This window comes from Colias croceus, chromosome Z (genome assembly GCF_905220415.1).
Source record: "Colias croceus chromosome Z, ilColCroc2.1".
NCBI lineage: Eukaryota > Metazoa > Arthropoda > Insecta > Lepidoptera > Pieridae > Colias > Colias croceus.
This window is the reverse complement of record NC_059568.1, coordinates 17,149,664-17,174,803: the sequence shown is the minus strand read 5'-3', so window position 1 is coordinate 17,174,803 and position 25,140 is coordinate 17,149,664. Positions and strand designations below refer to the sequence as shown.

Genomic DNA, 25,140 nt, shown 5'->3' with positions numbered 1-25,140 from the left:
TATATGGGTAAAAGTAGGAATGAAAAAAACGAATATTGTCAAATATATCAAATGAAAGTGCATAACGGGTGAAGTACAGTTAGTTATATTTTTATCCAATTCGGTTAATCCATTTATTAGATTACAGCGGTAAAAGTGGAAATGAACAATAATCGAATGTGGTCAAATAATATACTCAAGCGGGGCATATGAAAGGGCAAAGTGTGAATTACAATTAGTCATATTTTATCTAAATCGGTTCATCCGTTTATTACATTTAGGGCACTTTAGGGGCGACAGTGGGTATAAATAAACCAAATGGAGCATCAAACGACAGGATATGACGTGTACAATGTACATGTAGGTACAATTAGATATGGTTTACATCAAAATCGGTTCTGCCATTTACTAGGGGTGGAAAGGAAAGGGTTGAAAGTCTGTGAAAGAAGAGGAGATATGGGAGCGAGAGGATAGCCACACCCTGGAAATTTTGAACTCTACTCAAAGCCACATAGGCCTGGCCCTTGGAATTTTTTTTCCTAAATATACCACTTCTTTTGCCACTGTGGTCCATTACAATTTGGGCACGGTTACGGCCCAAATCAATATGATGTAGGAATGTAATATGGAGGTACATTTGATAGTTCGGTCTCGCTCACTTGAAAATATTACATGAAAATAAGAAACCGAAGTTTAAAAATTTAAAAATAAAAAATAAAAACCCAAAGCAACGAAGATAAAGGAATAAATCATTTTTCAATCTTCCCGACGATCTTAAAAATTAAGTATCATTATAAAAAAAAATATTTGTAGAGGTTTAAATGATATTATATTATGATAATGTTGGCATGGCAGCCCCGACGACTTTGTTTTTTTTTATAAATATTTAAAATGGTATTTATTTTTAAAGATCGTCGGGAAGTTTGTGAAATTATTTAATCCTTTTTCTATGCACTTTTCTTCGTTGCGTTGGGTTTTTTTTTATTTAATTTTTATTGCACGGTCTAAACGGTTTAGTTACTGAGAGTGAAACAGGCGTGAGACAGGAAAGATCTGATTTGGATTTGGTGCTGGATTTGATAAAAACTGAGTATCGATTAAGCTGATCAGTTGCTGCACGATACATTGTTAATAACATCCATACAAGGAAGGAAGAAATTTGCTCGCCTCCCCCCTGGTGCTTAAAAATAATATGACATAATTTAAAAGAAATACATAGAAAATTAATTAGGCATTTTTTTTCTTTATTTTTTAGCTCAGTTCGGTAATAAATTTTACTATCAGTTCTTTTAATTATTTATGGTAGTACGTGTTTACTCAATAATTAGTAACTACTATGCAGTCACTATTCCACGCGGACGAAGTCGCGGGCACAGCTAGTATCTAATACACTGGAGATTGCACTATGACCAATAACTTGTAACAAGAAAATATGATCTAGAATGACGTCAGTCATGTTTTTTGTCTCTTTCTGTTGAGTGACCACGCTGGTTTGTAAATTCAGGATTTTTCAAAATAGAAAAAACTAAAAATCATGGTCTATAAATAATAACGACAAAGGTATATTTTTAACAGTATTTATATTATAATATTATGGTCATACTTTATAGGTACATACAATTTTAATTGGTATAGAATGATAGTTTTAAACAACTTTTGGCTACAAAGCTTGGATATGAAGCGATATATAGCATTAACATCCTTTGTAAATAGAGGAAAGTTGTGATTTGCATCAGATGCTGTTTACCAAATTGTAAGCTACTCAGATCTTCTTTTGAAACGCGTTGCTTCCACTGGTCAATTTCAAGCAAAAATCATCAAAGAAAAACTGTTTAGCGGCCTTGCACAAATTTCAGCTAACTTTACAAAGTTTATTTTTCAAAAGGTATTTTTTTCTGGGTCGTAATCCTCAGTAACCTTGATGGGCACATATATTTCTTTTTATTTTACTTTTTGGAAAGCTGAAATACGTAAAACAAAAAAATATAAGGTAAGTTAAAAAAGTATAAATTTCAATGTAAAAACGAACAATCTTATAACTACATGTGAGTGCAATACCGATGTCGTGTGTTGTTTCATTACTAGTAACAATCTTTAAAATGGTGTTCTAAATTTTCATCATAATATTGTTATTACAATATATTCTCCTCGCTATCCATAAAAACTCGTCATCATGGTTACCTTACTTGTTAAATTTGTTTATTGAAAACTTGTTGAAAAATGATAAAGTATTGGGGAAATAACAAATTTAACATGACTGCTTACTAAAATGATGCTAAATTAGACAATTTTTGCCATTGAAATGATTCTAAACAGGTAAATGCAGGAGTATTGAGGAATATTGTAAATAACGTAAATATACACTTGCCTGTGAAATTCTATGCCAGAATTCGGTGTCCAAACGCTTCTGCAATTTTGCACAATACAATGCATTCTTTATATTCGGAAAATATTCATTAAATAAGCAACAATATTAACTTAAATATTCGAAGCGACGCAATTTTTTTGACACACATGCCATATTGACAAAGTGAGAGTTGCTACAATTTTATTATGGTGGCTACCCATAATCAGGGAGTATCGCTTTTTAATAATTGGTTCAGATACTTATTTTATTTAGCATAAATAATAATTGTCTCATCCAACAATGCTTCTGAATGACGTTTTTGGCAATTTATCAACAAACTCATGTACAAAAACTAACCTTTTGCACAGAATATTACAGCATACATAGTAGCCTTGGGAAAACTTCGTATTAACAGTGGCAATACCAAGTTAGGTGTGAAAGTGATAAAAAACATGAACTGGGCAATATTTTCTTGTTACACGTCAATGTTCATACCGAAATCTCCAGTAGATATAAGCTTCTTGGCAATTACTCACCACTTATCAGTGAGTGGACATAAGCTTGCTGGACATAATCAGTCTGTGGTTGTTGTCTTGGTTGTTGTCAATGTTGTCGTGTTGTTGTCATGTTGCTGCATGATCGCAGATTAGCGGAAAATTAAAACTTGACAGTGACTTTTCACTTTTGTATGGTAAAAATTGTGGTAAAAATACATAGGTACCTTTTCAAGTACTTAAATATTATAAAGAATGGTTACTATACTTTACAGAAGCAGTATTAATTTATTAATAAGATATATACTTGGTTGGTAAGTAAATACTTATATCGGTTATAAACATCATTACTTCCATCCATCCATCATCCATAATAATATTATGTAGGGGGATTTCACTGATAAAAACACTGTAAAGAAGAAAAGGTTATCTTCAACATTTGGTGTTTTAATAGATTTCCAATATGAAATATTAATTTTATTTAAATCTTCGTCTTAACAGCATTTCTTAAATTTTGGTTATGTTAAGACAATTATTACTTGTAATAAAGTTCAATAAATACGCTGGTTAAGAAGGGATGGTACCTACTTACTTGTTAAATAACATAAAAACAAACTACTTTAACTATAAAATGACTTTAATTCAAGTCTGATTGGTAATCAAAACAAGTATCTAAAGAATGAATTGTGCAGGTGGTAGTGTCGATGGCCGCAGAGGGCCGGAGCGAGCGGCGCGCGCGCGACGTGGCCGCGTTTGCTCTAGCTCATCGGTGAGTGACTGACTACTGAGTCGCTTGGATTTGGAATCAAGTGTATATAATATTATATTGTGTGTTATTATTAACTAGCGTCAGCTACCTATGTTACCAAGGGACTAGAAAACATAAATCATTTTTGGATAATTTTATATTAAGTGAGATTCCCGTCACCGCACGAGTGCACTGTGCATTGCTAATACCACAGACTAATAATAATGCTAATACGGGCGTAGGGATGTAACGACCCCATCGCCCACGGTTGGAATATCTATTTTCTATGTGACAATAGATATTCCACCCGTGCAATCAGTCAACCCGCAGGACACCTTGTGGCGGGGTGTCGGGGAGTAGCGACCCCGCGGGAACCGAGTGCTCCCGGGGGAGGCCCCTGTCTTCATCTCCGGCTTGCCTTCACCGGCCGGTCGGAGTGAAGCCTGACGAGGACAGGACCCCCACCTCTGACTTGCCTTAACCGGCCGGCCAGAGTGGAGTCGCGAGAGCTTTTGGCTCGAAGGGAGGATGCGAAGCGTAAGTGGCGAGTGGGCACGTGATGCTGGACCCTCAGGGAGCGCGTGATCGGAGTTTAAAGTCCAGGGACGCCTCTCCACCCTTAGCTGCTCACAATATGTTGCCCCCTTGTCGCACTATTGCAGCGACTTATTTCGGGGGCCCATACAGTGAGAGGGCGAGTCACCACCTGCCAACATATTTTTACTTTCTTTTAGTAGAAAGGCAGGTGCCATAGTCTCCCATAGTTCCCAATACCAGCCCATTTAGCATCCCAATCCATAGCCCAATTATTAAATTTCCATACCCTGCAATAGTCCTACATTGGCCGCGGACTGCCCAGGGCTGTATCTCTATAGTGCAGCCATGGGCAGGCTGCGGCTGGTGTCCCACAACACATTAAATTCTCTAAAGGGCCTCTGCGTGTTGGACCTGTGTCCCCACGTAAGCCTTCCAAAGGACCGGGTATCATCCTTACGGCGATACCCGTGTATTATGGAGAGATGCTAATACTAAAGTATGTTGAGTATATTATGCATCCTTTTAATATAAGATTTTGCTATACTTTAATCTACCTATACATAACTAGCTTACCGCCCGCGGCTTCTCCCGCTTTGTCTAAAACCTAATAAATTACTAAAACCTTCCTCTTTAATCACTCTATCTATTAAAAAAACTGCAGTGCTGCAGCTGTCGGTTCTCAGTAAAACTAGATAAATATAGCTCTTATAAACCGCTATTGAATCCTAAATGCTGTTTCTATTTCACTTCCGTTGCCCAAAATGTTATGCCATGCCATAATAACTATACACGAGTCATGCCGCACATGGAATACGAACGAACAAAACGGTTCTTTGACTATACTCATCTAATACTAACCAACTGGACTCTTTGGCGCTCCGTAGAGAAATAGATAATGCATTTCTTTACGTGTTTTACCGCATTTACGATTTACCCATAACACGAAGAAAGAGAAGAGAAAACTATACATGTACACCACAAATTCAAATATCCCCTTCCTCCATACTTGGCGCTCTTCCAACGTATTTGTTTTTAGTTTATTGCTTCGTTATTTCCCATTTTACGACAAAAAGATATCGTTCCATAGCAGCTCTATTTGATGTTTACGTCAAAACAAGAAACGCATTTGTTAAAGTCACAGAACAGTAATTTAAACAAAAAGTTATCGGGTCAATAACGTCAATAAACTGATAAACCACGGTTAAAAGTACTCAGAAACCGGGCATCAGAAACGCACGATGAGTTAAACTTCATTTAGCCTAAAGATAACTTTATTGAATCAAACAAAAGTTTAACTGATGACTTCAGAAACCGGGCATAAAGTATAGCTTAGCTAGTCCAGAATAATCATTAATTATATCAATGTATTTACTTCGAGGTCCTAATCATTGCACAGCTGTGAATAAATAAAGATAGGTTTTAGATTAAAACTTAATCAAGGGAACTAACTAAACTTCTTTATTTTAGAAATGACCGAGATGACTACGATCCACACTTGCATCGAGAACTGCAAAACCCCACAACGTAAGTTTACAGATAATATGATAACGGTAATGATGGATATAATTGCATTATTATAGCATTATTGTTAATATCTCGATATTAACAATATAATATAAAATGATTACACTCACAGCGACCTGGAGTCCCTGGTGCACATCCTACGGCTGGGGCTAGGTACGGGCATTCTCGCCATGCCGCAGGCGTTCGCGCGAGCCGGCGTCGCCACCGGCGTCGTCGCCACAGTCATCGTCGCCGTAGTCGTCACGCACTGCCTGCAGGTCTTGGTAAGCGCTTCTCACTCGCTCGCAGCGGCGCGTGGAGGTTCGTGACTCGCTAATCCTCCGCTTTCCTCCGCAGATCCGGGCGCAGTACGACGTGTGCAAGATGCGTCGCGTGGCCATGGTCCCGTACCCGGAGGCGGCGCGCATCGCACTGGAGCAGGGCCCACGCGCGCTGCGCCCGCTGGGCAAGCCTACGCCCGCCGCCATCGACTTCTTCTTGGTCACCTACCAGCTAGGCGTGTGCTGTTGCTACATAGTTTTTATGGCTAACAGTTGTAAAAAGGTACTGGATATACATACGTATATATTTACTAAATTTACATATTACTAGGTTTCCGCCCGCGGCTTCGCCCGCGCAGTCAAAGAAAAACCTGTTCCTGTGTGTTCCAGGGTTACTTGTAAAACACCAGCAATCTCGCAGGACAAGATAGCTAACATCATAAGTAACAACATATTTTGTTCTACATATTTTGTTCAACTTTTGGCATAACGCTAAAATTATTTTTAAATGATTTTTTAAGCTTTTATAATATTGTACTCTCCTAACATTTGTAAGTCTATGTTCTATTCATTATCGAAAGGACGACGCGTCGCCCCCTTCCCCCTCCTGTTCGCTTCTTGTTTACGTAATTTTTGGGATGCGCGTAGAGTTTATAATATTCAAACGGAAAATTAAATGAATATTTATTTTTGTATGAAAATATAATCTAACAAATTATCAAAAGTCGTAGAACAATAATTAATGTTGTTACTTATGATGTTAGCTATCTTGTCCTGCAAGGTTGCTGGTGTTTTACAAGTAACCCTGAATAAGTAGATAATGAAAATAAGTATGAAATATAATATTATTGTAATTCTATTGTATTTGAATAATTATGCGTGGATAGTAATTATACAGTGTGGAATTTTTGATGGGCCCTGGAGGGAAAGTACCTACTGTCATATTGGCCAACATTGCCCGCTTTTTATGAATAATTTCAATTTCCGCAAAAAAAATCTATGGCAACGTTAGTATTTTCTGTAAGCATCTGTTTTTCTTAGATCGTGTGTATAATATAATGCTGTAGAAAATTTCATTATTCTTCAACATTTTATTCATTTTTTGTCTGTTTTGGAGGGCGGGTAAAGTTATCTGAACTTGTTGCCAACATTGCCCACGTCGATTTTTGACGTAAATATGACCTCTAGCCAGATTATATTAAAGTCCAATTCAAAAATTTTGGAAACGATGTCGTTTACTTTAAAAATCAAAGCAGTATCATGAAAGGTTCCCGACTTTAGTGGCTGGGCAAAGTAACCCAGGTATTTTTTTCTATTTTCATACAAATCGCATTTCGCTTTTCCAAAAGCCTAGGGTTGGTACATTTCAGTAAGATGAGCATGACTTCCGATTTCTTTTACTGCAAATATTTCGTAGTAGGATTATGTTGTAGGCAATAAAAAGATAAAAAAAGCAAAACAGAATATTGTTCAGTGACTATTTAATAAAAATAAACATATTTTTACATTTCAGTTGTGCTTAAAATTCAGCAATTTAACTTTATTTACCATGGTTCTTTCCGGGAGACCAAATTAAGCTTATTTTTCTGAAATTAACCGAATAGAAGTAATATTATTAGCTATCAAATTATGTGGTAATATGAAATGTGCCAACCCTAAGCATTTTTTAATGGTGGGCAATGTTGTCAAATATTGGGTAATTTGCTACATTATTGGGTAATTTTGCCCACCATTGTAACTTTTGTTTAAAACGTCCTTCCGTGGTAATAATAGCATTAAAACACTCTTCAAACATTATTTTATAACATGTTATGAGTAAAAATAACCTGTGTTTTAGCCATCATTCACAAACTATCACTTGAATTTCACCATTTTTTGCCTGCAAAATCACACATGATATTCGACGAGTTACAACAAGTTGCTGATTTAAGTTAGCGACACACACAATAGCCAGTGTTGTCATACATATAACCTATTTTACACCAAATACTATTATTGTTGCCAAAGTATAAAGGTATTTTTGCAATTTAAAATTTTTCTTATGAATTGATTTTTGGGCAAAGATACCCCTGTGGGCAATGTTGGCCAATTTGACGGTACTAGGAATAATGAAGATAGCAAATTTTGCTGAAAGGAAACATTCCTATATTAGAACAAAAAATTAAAAAAATATAAAAATTGTTATTTTATCATCATCAATACATATAATAAAATTCTAGAAAAGTCGTGTCTGTACAATCAAAATATATAAAAAAAAAATTAGCAGGTGCTATTATTAAATCGATCCCAAACCCAAAACTGTAGTTAAAAAAATTTTTGTCTGTTTGTCTGTGATCAAGTGATCATATCGAAAGTGCCCAAGAGTGGGGGGGGGGGGGGGGTTGGTCAAATTAGAATTATTCTTACTTCTAGGTAAATTTTATACATAAAATGTCCTTTAAATTATGTCGTATTATATTTTTAACCCCCGACGCAAAAAGATGGGTGATAAGTGTTTGACCGCTATGTGTGTCTGTGTGTCTGTGTCTGTTTGTGCCACCGTAGCTCGCTAACAGGTAATCCAAATTAGATGCGGTTTTTTTAGTTAGGCAGCATATTTTCCGACGCTGGTTCTTAGATAAAGTGTATCAAAATTGGTTCATCCATTTATTATACCTAGGTATATTATTATAGGGGTAAATGTGGGAATGAAAAAAACGAAAGTTGTCAAATATAAGTACCTAAGTGATATATTAAATGAAAGTGAACGACCTATCAGTAACAAATCGGCTCATCTATTTATTTAATACTAGCTGTTGCCCGCAGCTTCGCTTGCGTGGAAAATATAAATTTTCATGGTATAAGTTTTCATCCACTATTTTACCCCTTTAGGGGATGAATTTTCTAAAATCCTTTCTTAGGGGACGCCTACGTTATGACATCTACCTGCATGCCAAATTTCAGCTCGATACGTCCAGTGGTTTGGGCTGTGCGTTGATAGATCACTATATCAGTCACCTTTGAGTTTTATATAATATACTAGCTTTCCGCCCGCGGCTTCGCCAGCGTTTACAAATAAAAACACGCATAGTTCCCGTTCCCGAGGGATTTACGGGATAAAACCTATCCTATCTCTCAAGTTGGATCGTACTGCACATGGTGTGCGAATTTTATTATAATCGGTTAAGTGGTTTAGGAGTCCATTGAGGACAAACATTGTGACACGAGATTTATATATATTAAGATAGATAGGTATAAAAGTGGTAATAAAAAAATGAATTTGTCAAAAATATACTCAAGTGACATATCATATGAAAGGGCATGACGTGTAAAGTTTAATTAGACATGTTTTATCAAAATCGGTTCATCCATTTATTATACCTTTTTATGGGTAAAAGTGGGAATGAAAAAAAACGAATGTTGTCAAATATACCCAAGTGACATATCAAATAAAAGTGCATAACGGGTGAAGTACACTTAGTTATATTTTTATCCAATTCGGTTTATCCATTTATTAGATTACAGCGGTAAAAGTGGGAATGAATAATGTGGTCAAATAATATACTCAAGCGGCATATCAAAATATGAAAGGGCAACGTGTGAATTACAATTAGTCATATTTTATCGAAATCGGTTCATCCGTTTATTACATTTAGGGCTTTTTAGGGGTGACAGTGGGGATAAATAAACCAAATGGAGCATCAAACTACAGGATATGACGTGTACATATAGGTACAATTAGATATGGTTTACATCAAAATCGGTTCTGCCATTTACTAGGGATGGAAAGGGAAGGGTTGAAAGTCTGTGAAAGAAGAGGGGATATGGGAGCGAGAGGATAGCCACACCCTGGAAATTTTGAACTCTACTCAAAGCTACATAGGCCTGGCCCTTGGCAATATTTTTTCCTAAGTATACCACTTCTTTTGCCACTGTGGTCCATTACAATTTGTGCACGGTTACGGCCCAACTTAAAAGATGTCAAGGAGCAACAAACTTATAGATATCAATATGATGTAGGAATGTAATATGGAGGTAGAGGTAGGTCTCGCTCACTTGAAAATATTACATGAAAATAAGAAACCGAAAGGAATAAATAATTATTTTACAAACTTCCCGACGATCTTTAAAATTAAGCACCATATATGTATTTTGATAATGAGGTATATTATGATGATGTTGGCATGGCAGCCCTGACGATTTTGTTTTTTTTTATAAATATTTAAAATGGTATTTATTTTTAAAAATCTTCGGGAAGTTTGTGAAATTATTTATTCCTTTTTCTATGTATGCACTTTTCTTCGTAGCGCTGTTTTTTTTTTATTAAATTTTTATTGCACGGTCTAAACGGTTTAGTTACTACCTACAGGCGTGAGACAGGATTCAGGAAAGATCTGATTTGGATTTTGTGCTGGATTTGATAAAAACTGAGTAGCGATTAAGCTGATCAGTTGCTGCACGATACATAGTTAAAAACATCCATACAAGGAAAGAAGGAAAAGAAATTTGCTCCCCTCCGCCCTGGTGCCTAAAAATAATATGACATAATTTAAAATAAATTTTACATAGAAAATTAATAAGGCATTTTTTTTTATTGTTTAGCTCAGTTTAGTAATAAATTTTACTTTCAGTTCTTTTAATTATTTATGGTAGTCTGTGTTTACTCAATAATTTAAGATAAGTAGTAACTACTATGCAGTCACTATTCCACGCGGACGAAGTCGCGGGCACAGCTAGTTCTTAAACTATACCCGAAAAAAATTAAATCTTTATTATGGAGTACTATATACAGTAGTAGTATATAATAAAATACAGAATTGATTACAGGTAGGGTGGAAGTAAATTAAAACCGGCCAAACACGAGTCGGACTCGCGCACCGGAGATTCTGTATAAAACTGTTTTTAGGATTCCGAACCTCAAAAAGAAAAAACACAACCCTTATAAATTATATAGAATGGGGACCATAGACTTGAGTAATGAGTATTCAATATAATTCATTTCAGCATGATACATTCACACGTTCCTGAGAAAAAGAGTCTTGAGAGACAGACAGACAGACGGACAAACAAAAAATATCACGCGTGAATACGCGAAACATGTTCGCTAGCTGTTATAGTTCAAAAGAGGATTCCCCGTATCATAGATTGGAATGTAGCCCATATATAAATTTATAAAGAATAGAAAAAATTCGATCACGAGGCGGGACCTGATCGAATTTTTTCTATTCTTTATAAATTTTAATTTTGTAAAGCATTTGAATGCCATAAAAACCAAAAAATATAAATTCATGTAGCCCATATTTCAATGTATGGTACGCGGAATCCCATCATGCATCACAGATATTATCATTAAACTAGATTTCAAACCGCGGCTTCGCCCGCGTTTTCAAAGAAAATCCCCCATTGTTTTCGTCCCTGTGGGATTTCCGGGATAAAAACCTATATACCAAATTTCATTGGTATATAGCTGAAGATCAATTTTTCAGTATTTCAGAATTCAATCGGTTCAGTAGTATATTTTGCGTGAAAGAGTAACAGACATCCATCCATCCTCACATACTTTCGCATTTATAATTATTTATGTAGGATTATAACATTTGTAGGATAAACTCAAACAGACAATTCACTTTTGGTATTCAAGGTAGGGCAATGCCATTTTATTTGGTTTGTAATCCCAATCGAAATAGATAAGAAGCTTTGTCTCTGTACAGCTTACCTACTTATGTGCTAGGTTTAGATTATTAAAGCTAGAGACTGGACGATTTAAAAATGTATTTCAACCATAGCCATAACAGGTAATAACAAATATAGGCACTTATGCCCGGTTCCTATATTCAACGGATCGTCATAGTATCAAAGCTACTATCCGTTTTTCTAGAACTAACTACGAGTCGTTAATACCGTTCCACAATTTTATTTCTTGACGTGCTATCGACGGACATCCGTTGGTCATAAAAATACCGAGCCCTCTTCACTCACAGATGTGCGTTTCGTTATAAGCCAAATTGAAATTAAAATAACACAAAATTCAGGACAAAATAAGTTAAATATACAGCCGAATTATAAACTTTAAGAATAAAGTTTCTTATTAATAAAGAACTAATACTAAAGAACTATATATTTGTAGACATCTGCGTGATAATTTTCCTTCTAAACAACCTAATGCGTTACACAGAAAGCAAAAACGGAACGTTTTTCTCGCGCATGCGTGCATTGCTTGTCAGTTGTCAAATTATTGTCATTCATTGTTGATTGATGATTCATTGTCAAGTTTTATAATTAAAGAATAACAATACAACGACCACTCTTTATATATTTATTAAAAATGGATATTACGCCGGTAAGTACGCCTTTATATTTCTTCTTTAAAATCGTCTGCCGCTTACTTTTTGCTTCGGACACTTTTAAAGTCAAACATATATTTCTGTTACAGAAATCGAAGAAGGCTATGAGTAAAGACGAGATTGCTCAATTATTATAACCAGTAAGGAGACTAATGCTTCTACGAATAAATTAAAGGATGAATGTTGGACTTCGTTGACCAACACATTTAATGCAAAAATTGGTCAAATACCTACCAGGAAAACTTTTTATTTTCAACCAAAAAATTCAAACATAATAAGGATGATGGACAAATATTATGAAGAAATAATTGAAATACTGAACACACAATAACTAATTAATTTTTGTATATTATTAAGCAATATATCTAGACATACGGTAGAAAAAGAATTTGTTAGGTAGTGCTAAATGTAAATCTTATGTAAAAAATGTATTTAGTTCAGAGAGCCTATTACAGCGTTAAGGAATATAATATAGAAGATGATAATCGATGGAGGGTTGTCGTGTAAGAATCACAGGACAGTTCTTTGGCATATATTATGTAGTTACATATTATTATATAAAATTAAACTGTAATAAAGAAATAAAACTTTTATTTCATTTTATTATGTACTTTTATTTATTTTTTATTATTTACAATACAATGTTTAAAAAATTGATTTCTACATTGCAAACATAGACATACATATATATATATATACTAGTGGTCCGCCCCGGCTTCGCCCTTGAAATACTGAACACACAATAACTAATTAATTTTTGTATATTATTAAGCAATATATCTAGACACACGGTAGAAAAAGAATTTGTTAGTGCTAAATGTAAATCTTATGTAAAAAATGTATTTAGTTCAGAGAGCCTATTACAGCGTTAAGGAATATAATATAGAAGATGATAATCGATGGAGGGTTGTCGGGTAAGAATCACAGGACAGTTCTTTGGCATATATTATGTAGTTACATATTACTATGTAAAATTAAACTGTAATAAAGAAATAAAACTTTTATTCCGTAATTAATAAATAAATAAAGAAATTCCATTTTATTATGTACTTTTATTTATTTTTTATTATTTACAATACAATGTTTAAAAAATTGATTTCTACATTGCAAACATAGACATATATATATACTTGTGGTCCGCCCCGGCTTCGCCCTTGGTACATGTTTATGTTTTCTTTCCATAATAACCATCCTCGTACTTCAAGGAACATTATAAAAAAATAATTATCGAAATCGGTCCACCCGTTCACGCGTGATGCCGTGACCAAGGGAAATAGGTCTGCCACTGATATCGATATTGTGCCTAAAGCATAGAACCTCTTGATGTTATGGAGATACCCCATGATTCCTGAAATGACAACATAAATTAGGTATGTAATAAGGTTAGACGTGTTTGGTATAATATTAATGCCTCCATTAAACTAACCTGGCTCCTTTTATTCGTACGTCTGGATAAATTTCAAGAAGTAATTGTTCAACAGATTCTTTATCAAGTCGAAATCTCAATTGAAATTCGTGAGAATCCAGGGTCGCAAAAAAATCCACTCCTTCTCTATAATATATACTCTTTCACGCCCACTATCTTCTTCCGAAATTCGATATAATATTAAACACTTCTCTATCACTATCTGAACTCCACATTTCGATATTGAAGCGGAAACAATGAAATAGTAAGAATTTAACCGCCCGAAATCGACGGGTAAACAAAATGCTATACGAACAGTAACTTTGACAGCATAATGACATTAAAAATATTTATAGGAACGCGATAAACTGTCTTCTCCATACAATATGCTTACCGTTCGTTAATAGTAACCCTCCCATCCGTCAGTAGGAAGCCGTCGGTAAGTTGCTTGACGAGACGTTTTTTATAGGAACGATTTTCGCTTACGCTTGGTTAATTATACTACCATTCGTAACTAAAACGGATCGTTTTTCAAATATAGGAACCGGGCATTAAAGGATGGTATTATTGCCAATATAATTTTGTGAAATAATATTTTAATTTCAGTTGTTTGATCCAGTATTCGTGATGCCTGTGGAAATGTACATGTTAATTTTTCTTCCGCCCATAATTGCATTAAATTTGATCAAAAGCCTTAAAAAGTTAGCTCCGTACTCCGCGGTGGCTAATGTGATGGCTTTCATAAGTATATGCATCATCTTGTACTACTTGCTGACGGGTCAGAAGTCTGTGAAGCCGATCGACTTGTGGGGCTCGCCGGCCACATTCCCTCTCTTCTTCGGCACCATCGTGTTCGCGCTGACTGCCGTAGGCGTGGTACGTGCAAGAACATATTAAGTATATACATTAAAAAACTTTATATTCAGTTAAAACAATGTATATTATGTTAACGGAAATGTATGTAATCCATCATTGTATAAAATTCCTAGGAAATGTATGTAATTCCTAAAATCGCACGGAAATGTGGGAAATAAATTATTTAATACACATTGCCTAGGAAATCTATACATTTCCTAAATAGCAATCGGAAATGTAAAACATTTAAGATTTTGGAAGGTACGCGGGACGAGGGGGGGAGGGCCGAAAATTCGTAATCAGAAATTTTTGGTTTGGATAAGGGGGTGGGTTAGGTTAGGTTCGTGTTTTTTAAAACTACATAGAAATAGGTGCCCCACGAAGTGGGGCTGGCTGGCTGAATAAATATTTGAGAACCATCAAATCAAAAAATTGTATCCTTGTTACCTCTGTTAGCTACCACAATCGAGAGTTTCGTACAGGAAATTATTGGGCATCTCATCAAAATAAAGCTACTCACGGAAAATTAGCTTGATAGTAATCAAGTGCAAAAATGGACGATGGATCCTGAACTAGCACTTATTACTTACCAAATGAAAATTTGATTTGGTTGAATATAAGTTAATATAAGAAATGTTAATTAGTAAGATAATAATATGAACATAACATAATATTATTATTATTATTAATTTACGGTAAGACTGTTACCCGATACAGTGTTTTATTACAGAAATCATTTACTTTATACATTTCCTAATACGATATTGGAATTATATACAAAATTTACATTGAAATCTCGAGCGTATTTTTGGGACCAATGAACCGGCCTAGCACAGTAAACGCACCGGCAGGTGGTAGCCGTGGAGAACAACATGAAGACGCCCAAGTCGTTCGGGCGGCCGTGCGGCGTGCTGCACATCGGCATGACTCTCACCACCACGCTGTTCCTGGCGGTGGGCTACTTCGGCTACATTTTCTGTGGGTCCGAGTGTAGCGACGCCATCACCCTAGACCTTCCGAAGGAAACGTGAGATATTTTCCTTTATTACCATTGATATAATTCCTTAGTTATTTTACAAAGACATATGGTACTGGAGCTAGCAACGTTTTAAAAAAAGTCGTTTTAGTACAGTTGGGTTTTTGATATACATCATCTTGATGTAATTTCACTTATTTTGATGACATTTTAATTATTTAGAAATAAAAAATTGCGCCTGGCACCTATTTAACAACTAAAAAAACGTCTTGCAATAAAAAAATTATGTCTGATGGATCTATCTAAAGGTAAAAGATTAAAAATTACGCGTTTAAAAATGACTATAAATTAAGGATATTTTCCTGTGCAGATAAGATGCGCACTAATAAACGCAACCACTGCGGCCAGCCAGACAGCCCGGACTCTAGCCGAAATAGCAAGAGGAACAGTATATCAAAGAACCAACTCTTATACTAAAGTCCTCTCTTGTCAACGTTGCTACCTCCTATACAATACATTAGTATTTATTTCAAATGCATCTTACTGATCATTACAAAGCCAGGGCGAACGTAACGTATCGGGGGCACATCGTTGCAGTCTGGCGTCGGCCGCAGTATTGTTGTACGCGTTGGCGATTTTCATCAGCTACGCTCTGCATTGCTACGTGCCGGTGGATGTGCTCTGGAACACGTACCTGTCGCCGCGCCTCGAACGCGGCGGCTCCAACCTGGTGCTCTGGGAGTACTGCGTCCGCGTGGGCTTATGTCTGTTGACGTGTAAGTTATGGGGTTCAGCAAGAGCTCCCGGGTCGGCTCACGACCTGAGTGTCGACGTGTGGTGTGCTTGCAGTCATGCTGGCGGTGTCGGTGCCGCGGCTGGGGCTATTCATCTCGCTGTTCGGCGCGCTGTGCTCGTCAGCGCTGGGCTTCTGCTTCCCGGCGCTGATGGAGGCGAGCCTGGCGCACGCGCGGCCGCCGTCGTCAGCGCGCCTGCTGCTGATGCTAAAGGACGTGGCGCTGTTTGTCGCCGGAATTGTTGGCCTAGTGGCCGGCACGTACACTTCTATCTTAGGAATCATCATGTCTTTTACAGATCGTTGATTTTTTTTTTAATCAATACATATTATTTAATAACACCAAATAATAATTGAAAAAATTGACGCGGCATAATTTAATTTTTTTAAATATGTAACTATATACTAAATAAAGTATACGATTAGATAATAAAGTTGCCTTAGAAGGTATTTTTCTTTTAATTTATCAAATTTTATTTGTAAGTGTGTCCGACTGAATTTTGAAAAATGACCGGCTGAAATAAGTAATTAACACCTACGTCCCGTTTATTTTATTTTATTTATTTAATATTACAAATATGTAACATGTTGTACATGCGTTTCAGTAAGATAATATTATGTAGGTACTCAACAATTGGGTATTTGAATAATAAAAAATTATTGATTTTTTTCTGTATTTCAAAACTTTATTATTAATAATATTGATATTTAATGCAAAAAACTAAAATTTTTTTTTTTCAATTAATTATATTATGCAATTAAAAATTGATGAAATTTAAATTAAAATCACGTGACTATAAACGCGCCGTGAGATAGATGTGACGTCAAAATGTTATAGCTATATTACAGCGTTTACAGCTATTACACGTGACTAGACAATAATATTGCTAAAATACGAGTTGTTAGTTGGTTCCGATTAGCTGTGTGTGATAAAGGATTTATTATGGCAAAGTCTGATAATATTCCTGATGTTGATATATTTATGATCACCGATTTTTGTCAGGAGTTGCCTTTGTAGTAGGTATTCGTACATAATGGTACAAAATAAGAACGATAACTTTTGAGGTTCGCTAGTTTTAATATAAATTTAAATAATATATGTATATAATTAACCCTTAATTACTCGCGTGGGGTATATCTGACCCCACGGCGTATTTGAAGCGTCGTATCTCCGCCATTTTTAAAGCTACCTGCGTGCCGTTCTTAGTAGCTGCCTAAATACCTTCCCCGCCGCGAATCAGTCGCGAGCGCCGCTCCATGTCGTGTGATAGGGTCAGGAGATCGCGTCTGGGGTATATATTACCCCACGCGAGTATTCGTGCAACTTTTTTTGGACGAGTGAGTATGTGTATTTTTATTTTATAATGTGCAGTTCATATACTAAATAGTTCGTTTTTTACTTATCTTTGTTTTCGGTTTATTTGTTTTAGGTTAGAACGCCTAAAATGGCAATTAAGCGTCTTTCTGACTACCAGATTGTTAAGCGTTTGGAAGACGACGAAGAAAGCATCATAGATAGTCCCGATGAAGATGAGGTAGACGAGGACGTGATCCAGAGTGACCACAACTCAACCAAATGTGTATTAGCTATAACGTCGGCAAAATACGTACAAAATATGGCCTATGGTTATATTTACCACACTGCCTAGGGCCATACAAAAACGGCAAAAAAATGCTCAAGTTCAGGATCCTAGCCCCACTTCCAGAGGTGGTCCATCGACAACTTATAAAAGGTACCATATCTGTCCAAGGTCAAAGGATAAAAAAATAATATTTATGTGTGCCAAATGCCACCAGCAAGTTTGTCACGACCATTCCACTATGATATGTGAAAAATGTATTGATTAAAAACTTCCTAAATTTAAAGATTCATCTTTAAAAGTTTATTACATTTATATTGATAAAAGATAGTTAATAATTTAGAACAATGTTGTCTCTTTCAAATTTTTATAATAAAAATAAAATTATGTCATTAAAAATATGTTTTATTGTACCTTTAAAATTGGGGTTAAATATACCCCACGCGAGCGTAAGTGTAACTATATGGACGCGAGTAATTAAGGGTTAATAGATAGTTAATCAATACATATAATAAAATTCTAGAAAAGTCGTGTCTGTACAATCAAAAAAGCTTATATCGCGGGCCTTGAGCGCGGGGACCGAATCGAGAAATTCCGTAACGAAAAATCCTCACGCTCCCCACTCAGACGGGCTCGGAGGTGTGGCTTGAACGCATGCTATGCAATAGCTTTACCGCGGCAGTCCCCGAGTGCCACACGTCTTTTTTGTATTTTTTGCAAAGTTTACACTACGGTTTATTAAACCTTCTCGTTATACAAATACAGATGCACATACAAAGGATATAAAACTAATGAAGATAAACAATAATTAGGTAACTTTAAGTGATAGGTTCTAGATAGTACTAGTCACAAACAGTTTTTCTGTCTCGTTGTAGTGTTGTAGTCGAGGCGAATCACAATCCAAAGATTTACTGCAAAGGTATATCTACTCTTTTCTTTTATTTTAATTTTATTGTTAATATAATAATTATACAAGTAGGTAAGGAGCAATATAATATGCAAAATTTTTGGCTAAACGAGTTTTACAACCTGGCACACAGTAAATCTTTTCAATGCGGGTTTTTCTTTTTGTAACAACGGAAGAATATGGAAGAACTGTGTGCTGCTCCAGGACTATTACTTTGGTAAACAATTGCCTCACAATCGGCATTCGTTGTACAAGAGATTTGTTGGATATCTAAACGGCTTAAATTGCAGTACTTTTAAGATACATCTCTCATCTCTGTGTGCGTTCAAGCTTAAGAAGTGTTGTTTTGTTTGCGCCACCCCAAGCCGAGACACCTTAATTATTATTAATGAGCGATTGGCACAAAGACAAAGACAAAATAAATAAATAAATAAAAGACTAATAAACGATTTTGTTTGTGGTTTCATCTTTAAGGCGTCTTATTTTTTTATTTTTTTTATTGGGATAAGTTTACGTATTCTACTTTTTAAATCTTCTATTTGCGGCTTCCACTTTATGTTTTTATCTATTGTTATCCCTAAGTATTTTATAGTAACTACTTACAGGATAAAGAGTATAGCAATCGCAGTTTCCTACATTTAAGCACGTATGCGCCTTTACGGTAAAATTTTGGGGAGTTCTATAGTCCTTTTCAACTAGGATGATTCCTGTGACACTTCATCGTGTTCCGAAAACTTATCAAAATCGAAAGAGAAAATAATTTCGAAAAGAAAAGCTTCTATGGTAAAAACCATTTTAGCGGTGGGTTTGGCGTGTACGGATTTTCAAAAATGTAAAAAAAAAAACAGTTACTTGGCCATTCTCGAGCGCGTCAGATATTCATATTACGTATGCCCCAAGTGCCTCTGATAACAACGGTATTCTAATCTGCCGGTTTGCGTGGTGGGGCTAGGCATATAAATTCGTCAAAAATGCACAAAAAAAAATTTACTCGAGCGCGTCAGATTTTCGGAAGGGGTGTTAAGTAGGCCCCAAGGAAGCTCCCCTTAAAAAAACTGACGATTACGGCATGACGATAAGTTACGATGAATTTTTTAAAATGCAGAAAAAAAAGTCCTTTTGAAATACTCGAGCGCGTCAGATTTTCACAGGGGAGGTTTATCTCGGTATCCTGAAAGCATATTTTCTTAATCTGACAAAAATGTTGGTGGGTTCTCTTAATCTGACCGAAGAAGGTTTGTGGGTTTCTTTTTTTTAATCATCTTTATTTCATATCAATTTTTCTTAACACCCTCAGTTTTCGAGATATACTCAAAAAACCGGTAGTTTGAGTTTTCATGATGCTTCAAGTAAAAAAAGTTTTAACTTTGGAAAGAAATGAAAAGAGACCTTTTTTGTAAAATAAAATTACTTACCTTTTTTGTTTATTTTTTTTGGAAAAAGTAAAGTTCGCGGCTTATATGCTGCAACGCGTTTTTCGGAAGACGAAATGGCTCCTCCAGACTTCCGGTCATGCGGAAACCGGTAGATTTTGTATTTTTAGTAAGTTTTAGATTATATTCTTCAAAAAAAATAATAAAAACAATCGCGCTCGAGAATGCCGGATTAACGTTTTTTTTTACAAGTTCGCGACCCTATAACTCGGCGGCGTCAAGAACTTATGGTCAGATTAGTTAAATTTAGCCTTAAAACACTAAAATCAACCCCCAATATTTTAATCTGACGCGCTGGAGTATTTCAGACTATCAATTTTTTTTTACTAATCTGATCGTCTATCCTAGGCGCGCGTCACTACATGTAGAGCTAAATAGTTAACAAGGTTGTTCTATTAGGTCTAAGGTATCTCTCATATCTTAAGCTGCCACGCTCGAGTATTACAGAAAATTCCCCTCTTCGCCTCCCTATCTATTTTAAACAAGTTGCATTTTTATATTGAGACTATAAGTGGTATTCTGTTATTGTTACTAATTGTTATTGTTGACTTTTTGTTGCTGTTGTTTGCTAAGTTTCCTTAGTTAATTGTTGGCGAAATGCCGAAAAAACTTATTTTGGTACTTTATTCAAATCGATTTCATTTCCATATAAAATATTATCGATTATCGGAAACAATTGATACGATTTCAGTAAAGGACATCTCTACGCGCTTAGATTACAAAATAAAAGACAGATGGAGCGTTGCCGAACTAAACCGAACGATTTATCGTCATTTTCAATAAAGCTATGTGTGCTATCATTTCGCCGCTGCACTGTACGTACACGGTGCTTCTGTGTGCGTGTAATGTTACCGGATATAGAAAAATTTCCCAAATTTTTCCCCGACTACGGAAAAAAGAGGGTTATGTTTTTCGAGTTTATGTATGTATTTGTATGTAAGTATAATATTTCTTTGACACACCCTGCAGTATAAACCATTGCACCGATTTTGAGACGTGAGGTTTCATTGCAATCATCTGAATTATATTGTTAGTGGCGGTAGTGACGTAGGCTATATACATAAATTAGCAGTCAAGTTTTAATTTTTATTTTAATATAATTTCGGGCTTATGATATTTTTTTTTGTAATATTGTAAAAATTATTTTATTATATAAAGTACCTGCCTACTAAAGTTATATATGGACAAAATATTCACATAAAAAAAGTTTCAATATTAACTATAATAATTATATTATTTTTTATTTTTCAAAATATATGAATGCTAATAGCGATAGTTTTTAGTCGAAAATACGGGACATTTTATTCTATCATGGAGTTCACATAAATTAAATCGCTAGCGAAAACGACTATGACGTTTTTAAGCTTTATAAAAGTAACAAAATAATGTATTATGCTTATTAAAATAATCTAATAATGATCATGAACCTTTAGTGCACTATACAAATAATCACATTCACGGTCGAAAAATCCAACAGCATTACCCTGAAGATCTTTTAACCAATTTACCGTTTTACCAATAAAAATGGCAAATTCATTTTCAAAATACTGGCAACATACGTTGAAGTTTTGTATTCCTTCATATCTGTAAAATTATTATTCGTATAAAGAAATAAATCAGCCACATAATCTACAGAAAACCTGTGAAACGATATTTCATCTTTTTTTTTCTTTTCGGGAACAAATTTTACAGCATTTTATTATCACAAGACTGCATTTTTTTACTAATATTGCAAACCCTTTTTGACGTATTGCATGACACTATATGCGCTATAGCACTGGTGCAGCGACGTATTTGCTTTTGATTTCGTATTTTCTTTGACAAGGGCGACGGGCGGTTGTCATGCTCCATCTGTACTTTATTTTGTAATCTAAGTCTACGCGTGTCATAAATCGATGTGTCACAGAAATCATCTTAGGTGGAAAGGACTATAGTATTATTATTAAGAGAAAAATTTATATAATATTTAGTTTTCGTAAAATTTAAAGTTAAGAGATTATGATTTAGCTAATCTATTACCAATCGTATGCCTGATTCAGCTGCCAAACGAGCAGATTCCCATGTCTCCCCTTGAAAAACAAAAACCGTATCATCAGCAAAACTTCTGTTCTTCGCGTCTGTAGATTACATAGGTCGTTTAGGTATATTAAAAAGAGCGTAGGGCCGAGTACCGATCCCTGAGGCATGCCAAAATTAATGGACCGCTTTTGACTCTGTACATTACCAATTTTGACAAATTGAGTCCTATTTGATAAATAATCTCTAAACATATTTTGGGTACGTAAAATATAATTATTCACAAAGAATATACCATTATCCATTTTTATAAAGAAAAATAATCATTGCTAATGAACTTACTCAAAAAACCGAGTCAACTTTACATTGTAAATGTTCATAATAGTTACAGTGAGCTCTCTCTGAACTAGTACGTTTATAAGGAGAATAAAATTACGTAGTACCTATGTGGTACCTATGCATAATGGTCCTAAAATAATGACAATAATTTTATAATAGCTGCAATTATTAATTACTCACAGCCGGGAGGAGGACGAACAAGGGACGAACGATTCATAAACAATAACAAGGGCAAAGCGTCAATTGAGTGTCATTCTAATTGTTAAGAGAAAAATTCCGCAGTAACGTGAACCTTGGGCTCGTGTTGACTTCTCGTAGATAACGTATCGGATTACGTCTGTATAGTAACTAATACGAGCACGAGACGCTTACGACTATCATTATTAATAATCTATAGACATATTGTCAAATACATTTACAAAACAAATTTCTGTACATGAAAACTTTTTAATTTGATATTTTTGGTTTCACGGCATTCAAATGCTTTATAAATATAAATTTATAAAGAATAGAAAAATATTTTTTTTCTATTCTTTATATAAATTTATATGAAAACTTTTTTTAAAAGGGTAATTGTTAGGCGTCTTGCAAGTTTTATAAACCCTAAAACTTCCCTAGTTATTTTTATAACTAGTAATAGATAGGGAGGCGAATAGGGGAATTTTCAGTAATACTCGAGCGTGGCAGTTTAAGATATGTGAGATATCTTAGACCTAATAGAACAACCTTGTTAACTATTTAGCTCTATATGTAGTAACGCGCGCCTAGGATAGACGATCAGATTAGTAAAAAAAATCGATAGTCTGAAATACTCGAGCGCGTCAGATTAAAATATTGGGGGTTGATTTTAGTGTTTTAAGACTAAATTTAACTAATCTGACGATAAGTCCTTGACGCCGCCGAGTTGTAGGGTCGCGAACTTGTAAAAAAAAACTTTAATCCGGCATTCTCGAGCGTGATTTTTTTATTTTTTATTTTGAAGAATATAATCTAAAACTTACTAAAAATACAAAATCTGCCGGTTTCCGCATGACCGGAAGTCTGGAGGAGCCATTTCGTCTTCCGAAAAACGCGTTGCAGCATATAAGTCGCGAACTAAACTTTTTCAAAAAAAAAGTTTAAATAAACAAGAAGGGTAATTTTATTTTACAAAAAAAAATTCTCTTCATTTTTGTCCAAAGTTAAAACTTTTTGACTTGAAGCATCATAAAAACTCAAACTCCCGCTTTTTTGAGTATTTCTCGAAAACTGAGGGTGTTAAGAAAAATTGATATGAACTAACGATGATTAAAAAAAAGAAACCCAAAAACCTTTTTCGGTCAGATTAAGAGAACACACCAAAATTATTGTCAGATTAAGAAAATATGCTTCAGGATACCGAGATAAACCTCCCCTATGAAAATCTGACGCGCTCGAGTATTTCAAAAGGACTTTTTTTTCTGCATGTTCAAAAATTCATCGTAACTTATCGCCACGCCGGAATCGTCAGTTTTTTTAAGGGGAGCTTCCTTGGAGCCTACTTAACACCCCTTCCGAAAATCTGACGCGCTCGAGTAAATTTTTTTTTGTGCATTTTTGACGAATTTATATGCCTAGCCCCACCACGCAAACCGGCAGATTAGAATACCGTTGTTATCAGAGGCACTTGGGGAATACGTAGTATGAATATCTGACGCGCACGAGAATGCCCAAGTAACTGTTTTTTTTAACATTTTTGAAAATCCGTACACGCCAAAACCACCGCTAAAATGGTTTTTACCATAGAAGCTTTTCTTTTCGAAATTATTTTATCTTTCGATTTTGATAAGTCTCGACGGCGCCGTTGAATTACGCCATTTAGCTACCTCGCCTCCCTATCTATAATTTTTTCGTCTAATATAAGCTTCATTTTATTTGAAAAAAGAACACACTGAAGATATTGAACCTACATTGAATCTAAGCTATGCGATTTACAATTTGTGTGATTCATGTTAACAAACGCCTGTGTTTGTTCGAAATTAAAAATGTTTTACGAAAGCTTATATTTACTAATTATTATAATTAAAAAAATTTCAAATTTTTTAACTTAGAACCCTTTTACTCATGAATGTTTACATGTATTAAATTGATATTCACACTCAAAACTTAGGTATATAATACCTTTAAGCTGTAATAAAATCAAACTTCTATTTCAACGCAATTAGAAGTAATATCAAATAAAGCCGTATATTCTGAAACTCCCTTGCAAGGGAATTCCTTGCAACCTACAAGGTACTAACAGTGAACACAGTCTTGACATTTGGTAAAAAGCAATGTCTTATAGCACAGATAAAGGAAAAAAAGAAATCCATTAAATATGTGGATGTTTGGCGTTTGGCTTATAATACGCCATTCGTTTGCGTTGTTAGCGTAGCGAGGCGTAGCGGGGTGCGGCCGTAGTCTTGGAGACGTTCGGAGCGAGCAGTCGGCGGACCTGACCTAGCGCACCGCACGTGCCCCCCCAGCCCCCACAGCCGCTCGCCCCTACGCCGCCCGCCGCTGGAGTATAACTTTTTCTTATACGTATTTTAGCGCCGGGAGGCGAAAGCCCGCATAACGCATTCATCCAATTTTACAGACGCTATGTTAGTAATTTTTGCGCTTGC

The 25,140-nt window shown here is 35.4% G+C and overlaps 1 protein-coding gene across 1 annotated transcript; it reads left to right on the top strand.

Annotated features, from left to right (window-relative positions):
- Positions 1-3,082: 3,082 nt before the first annotated feature.
- LOC123705282 (proton-coupled amino acid transporter-like protein CG1139) lies at positions 3,083-16,565 on the top strand. The gene is made up of 9 exons (XM_045654001.1): positions 3,083-3,134; positions 3,513-3,589; positions 5,573-5,629; positions 5,742-5,892; positions 5,966-6,172; positions 14,224-14,493; positions 15,324-15,499; positions 16,046-16,224; positions 16,298-16,565. Exons 2-9 carry the CDS (start codon positions 3,525-3,527, stop codon positions 16,546-16,548), a joined length of 1,356 nt encoding a protein of 451 aa, XP_045509957.1. The 5' UTR covers positions 3,083-3,134; positions 3,513-3,524; the 3' UTR covers positions 16,549-16,565.
- Positions 16,566-25,140: the final 8,575 nt, after the last annotated feature.

What these genes read in the sequence shown, in the direction of transcription:
- LOC123705282 (XM_045654001.1), top strand. Translation starts at nt 3,525, where the DNA reads ATGGCCGCAGAGGGCCGGAGCGAGCGGCGCGCGCGCGACGTGGCCGCG. An exon ending in CGCTGACTGCCGTAGGCGTG is followed by an intron (nt 14,494 to 15,323) that starts GTACGTGCAAGA and finishes ACGCACCGGCAG; the next exon opens with GTGGTAGCCGTGGAGAACAA. An exon ending in GGGCTTATGTCTGTTGACGT is followed by an intron (nt 16,225 to 16,297) that starts GTAAGTTATGGG and finishes GTGTGCTTGCAG; the next exon opens with TCATGCTGGCGGTGTCGGTG.